Consider the following 3,830-nt stretch of genomic DNA (forward strand, 5'->3'; position numbering starts at 1 on the left):
CCAACCCCAGTCATGGCCGAGTACGGGACCCTCCTCCAGGACCTGACCAACAACATCACCCTTGAAGATCTGGAGCAGCTCAAGTCGGCCTGCAAGGAGGACATCCCCAGTGAGAAGAGTGAGGAGATCACTACTGGCAGTGCCTGGTTCAGCTTCCTGGAGAGCCACAACAAGCTGGACAAAGGTGGGGGGCGGGCGGGTCCCCAGCCTCTCGGGCCCAGTCCGTTCAGCAAAGGGAAGCACGCTGAGAGCAGCGGTCCTCACAGCCAACACGGCACCACTGTGTTACTGTGAGACGCGAGAGCATCGGTCTGTCACAGGACACTAAAATACGAGTTAAAAGTGATCGAAGTAAAACCACACGTTCTAACATTCTCCCATCCACGGCCAGAGAACGCTGCGCTGGGACAGGCTTGGGGCGGGGAGTTGGTCTATTAAGATGGCCCTGAAAGGCAAGTGGATTTCAAAGGCAGGGTCCAAAGGAGGGCACGCCTGGCAAAGGACCAGAGTCACACAGGCAGGAGCGTCCGGTGTGTCCGGCAGAGCCAGGGAGCCCGCTTAGCTTGCCTGGGGGCCGAGTAAGTTTAGAAGTGGCTGGAAGGTACGTAAAGGCTGTGCCATGGAGGGTCTTGAGGGCCGGGGTGTGAGCAGGCAGGGTGAGCCGCCAGAGGGCCCTGGGGGGTGAGCAGGGAGGGAGGCTGAGGTGGACACGGTCCCATTAGGAGGCACCTGCAGTAGTCCGAGGGGAGGAGCCGCGGAGGAAGGACTGAGGGCGTCCACGGTCTCCTAGAACTGGCCCAGCTGCGGAGCGCGTCCTTCTGGCCACACGCGTGCCTTGTCTAGAGACTGCACCCCTCCAGTCCCGCACGTGCTAGCAGGAAATTCTGACGCTGACTTGGAGAAAGAGTGGAAGGGGCACAGGGTGGGTGTAGGGTATCAGGAAGGCCAATTCATTTTTCTGTTCTCCCCTGCCCACAACATGGGACCTTCTATTTAGCCTGAATCCCTCCTCCTCACTCCCGAAGTTGGGAACTTCACTGACCAACCACCTGCTCTTCCTGGGAACAGCCCTCTGTATTGTTGGTGTCTTAGCTTTCTGGTCCTGCTCAGGAGCTCCTTCTCTTCCTGTGCTGCCCCCTCCGATAACCAGGTTCCAGAAGCCCGGTCTGGTAGGGCAGGGGAAGCCAGCCTCTACAGCCTGGCTGACCCTGTTTCCTGCCTTCCTCCAGACAACCTCTCCTACATTGAGCACATCTTTGAGATCTCCCGCCGCCCTGACCTACTCACCATGGTGGTGGACTACAGAACCCGTGTTCTGAAGATCTCGGAGGAGGATGAGCTAGACACCAAGCTAACCCGTATCCCCAGTGCCAAGAAGTACAAAGGTAGGAGCCCGTGTCTCTAACACGCACCTCTGCCCCCTCCCGTGGGTGATCCTTGGAGTGCGTGGGTTTGGGGCAAATGGAAGCGGACGTGGTGGGCCTGTCTCCCATGCCTTCCGTCCCTGAACACCTCCCTTTTTGCCCCCCAGACATTATCCGGCAGCCCTCTGAGGAAGAGATCATCAAATTGGCTCCGCCACCGAAGAAAGCCTGAGCGAGGGGGAGGAGAGGAGGAAGGTTGGACCTTCAGTGGACCACTCCCTTCCCCCAGCCTCCAGGGGAGGGGCAAGGGCAACCCCCCCAGTCTACCCACTTACTAACCTGGTCCTAACCCCCTTACTGTGCGCGTGTGTGTGCGTGTGCGCACGCTCTGGCTGTCTGTCTATATGTCTAGCTCATCTAGTTCCTCCTCCTCGTGAGGGGATGGGGGTCAGGCTGGGGGGGGGGGCTTCGTTTCCCCACTTTAGGGGGAGGTGGGGGCTATTTCTATGCAAATAGAAATGGGCACATTCCTCCTACTGCCCTTTCCTCTATGGCTAAAGTGTGGGAGCAGAAAGGACCTGTATTTTCCTACACTGAGGAGCCAAGCTAGAGGGAAAGCATGGGGCGAGGTGGGTGCATCTAGTGAAAAGCAGTGGGAGGGAAGGTGGTCACCCAACCCCCACCTGGAAGGGGCAAAGAAAAGCCAGAGTTCCACGTCTGTACCCCGTGCTGGATCGGCGGAGGGATCCTTTCTAGATGTTCCTCGGGTTGGAGGGCCTGGGCCCCAGCAGGTCCCTTTTTGCTCCCCTCCCATGGGCCTAGGATGGGTATGAGCCAGGGATCTAATGAGAGAGGACCACAGGATCCTTCCCTGGTCCCAAAGTACAAACTTCATGAGCACCCAGCTAGATACTAGAGTCCCCTCACCCCCAAGAGCCCATGCTGGGAGCAGGCCACACTGCACCAGACATGGGGATGTAGACAGAGTGGTGTCCTCTTTGCCACTCCCTTTATTCCTATTCAGATTGTTGCACACACGGACTCCAAACCTAGGGAGGCTGAGGAGTGAGCTCCTTAGGTCTTAGCTCCAACCCTGCCCCACCCACAGGGTCCCAGTGTGGTTACTACAGGTGACCTTCCCTCTCTGGGGTCTAGAGCACCCCGAGCAGGAAAGAAAGGAAGAAGCTAATTAGAGCCTTTTCCTTTGCACTGACCGCCCCCCCCCCCAACCCAGTTCAGTCCAGGAGGGGACTTTGCTAGCCCGTCTCCCTTGATATCCCGGCGTGTTGGGCTCGTGAATGCCTCCTAGCCACATCACTAGACCCCAGCCTCCTTCCTGTGCCCAGATGCTCTCCCCACCCTGACCGTGCTAACTGTGTGTACATATAGATCTACATATATGTATATTAAACCCGCACTGCCATGTCTGCCCTTTCCTGTGGTGTCTAGCATTAACTTATTGTCTAGGCCAGGGCGGGGGTGGAGGGGAACGCCACGGCCAAGGGAGTGCCAGTCAAGTTGCTACACAGTCAAAATGAAAATTAAACTTTAAATTCACACGCCATCTCAAGAGACTAGAGAAAGTTGAAGTTCAGAGCTTGTAAGATGTGGGAGCAAAACGTAAGTGGGAGGAGAGGGCTGGCTGTTGGAAGAGGGAAGAAGCCAGACTGGCCGGAGAGCAGCTTGTCCTCCCCGCCCGGCCCGGCCCCGCCGTCCCCTCTGGCCACTGCTGCGGACACCTGCCTTAACACGTCCACCTGGAGTACTCCACAGTTCTGCCTTAAAGGACCTCCCCCCGTTCACCCAGCCCTGTCTGGCTTCTCCCTCAAGGACAGAGAGATACTTGTCGAATTGGGAGGGGGGGAACTGAGCACGAACTGTCCTTCCAGTCAGGATTTATGTGATGTGAGAGTGTGTGTGAGAGAGAGAGGGAAGGAATAGGAGCCTTCTCTGAAGAGAGAGGGTGAGTTGGGAGGAGGGAGACAGGGTCATTTTCAGCAGAGTCTAGTTGTATCTCTGTAAGGCCAAAATCATCTAAAAAGACTAACCTGCCCTCCCACCCCCGTACGGCTGTGAGATTGTCCCTATCCTAATGCTCCTCTGTCTGCAGTGTGCACGGCCTTGTTCTAACCCTGGAATAAAGGTGACTGACTGTAATGTATCTGATTCTAGAATTTCTGTGAAGGATTTGGGAGCCTTTGACTGGGAAGGGAGGGTGAATACCCCCACATCCCTCACTGCAGCCTGGAACAGAGGCCAGGGAAACGTTTAGCCCTCGTGGTGCCCTTCCCTCCCCGGTCCCCTAAGTGGCCCTGAGCTATGGGGCTGACCCTACGCACATGAGTCTCCAGCTGGCGCCTGCGCCTGCACACACAGCTATCCCAGACCAGACCGCCCAAACTGCAGTTAAGGACAGGGCCAGGCACCTACGCTGGCACGAACAGAACTGGCCCATGAGGAACAAAC

The 3,830-nt window shown here is 57.1% G+C and overlaps 1 protein-coding gene across 2 annotated transcripts in view; it reads left to right on the forward strand.

The window, feature by feature from the left end:
* PEA15 (proliferation and apoptosis adaptor protein 15) overlaps positions 1 to 3,525 on the forward strand; it is a 7,886-nt gene extending 4,361 nt beyond the window's left edge. For both annotated transcript variants that reach the window (XM_035009934.1, XM_035009935.1), the window contains exons 2-4: positions 11 to 184; positions 1,230 to 1,385; positions 1,532 to 3,525. In XM_035009934.1, the coding sequence (XP_034865825.1) occupies positions 13 to 184; positions 1,230 to 1,385; positions 1,532 to 1,596 (393 nt within the window). In that variant the 5' untranslated portion in view covers positions 11 to 12 and the 3' untranslated portion in view covers positions 1,597 to 3,525. The remainder of the gene's footprint in view (positions 1 to 10; positions 185 to 1,229; positions 1,386 to 1,531) is intronic.
* The last annotated feature ends 305 nt before the right edge of the window (positions 3,526 to 3,830 follow it).

Source organism: Mirounga leonina, unplaced genomic scaffold (assembly GCF_011800145.1).
Source record: "Mirounga leonina isolate KUSES-001 unplaced genomic scaffold, KU_Mleo_1.0 Mir_154, whole genome shotgun sequence".
Taxonomy (NCBI): Eukaryota; Metazoa; Chordata; class Mammalia; order Carnivora; family Phocidae; genus Mirounga; species Mirounga leonina.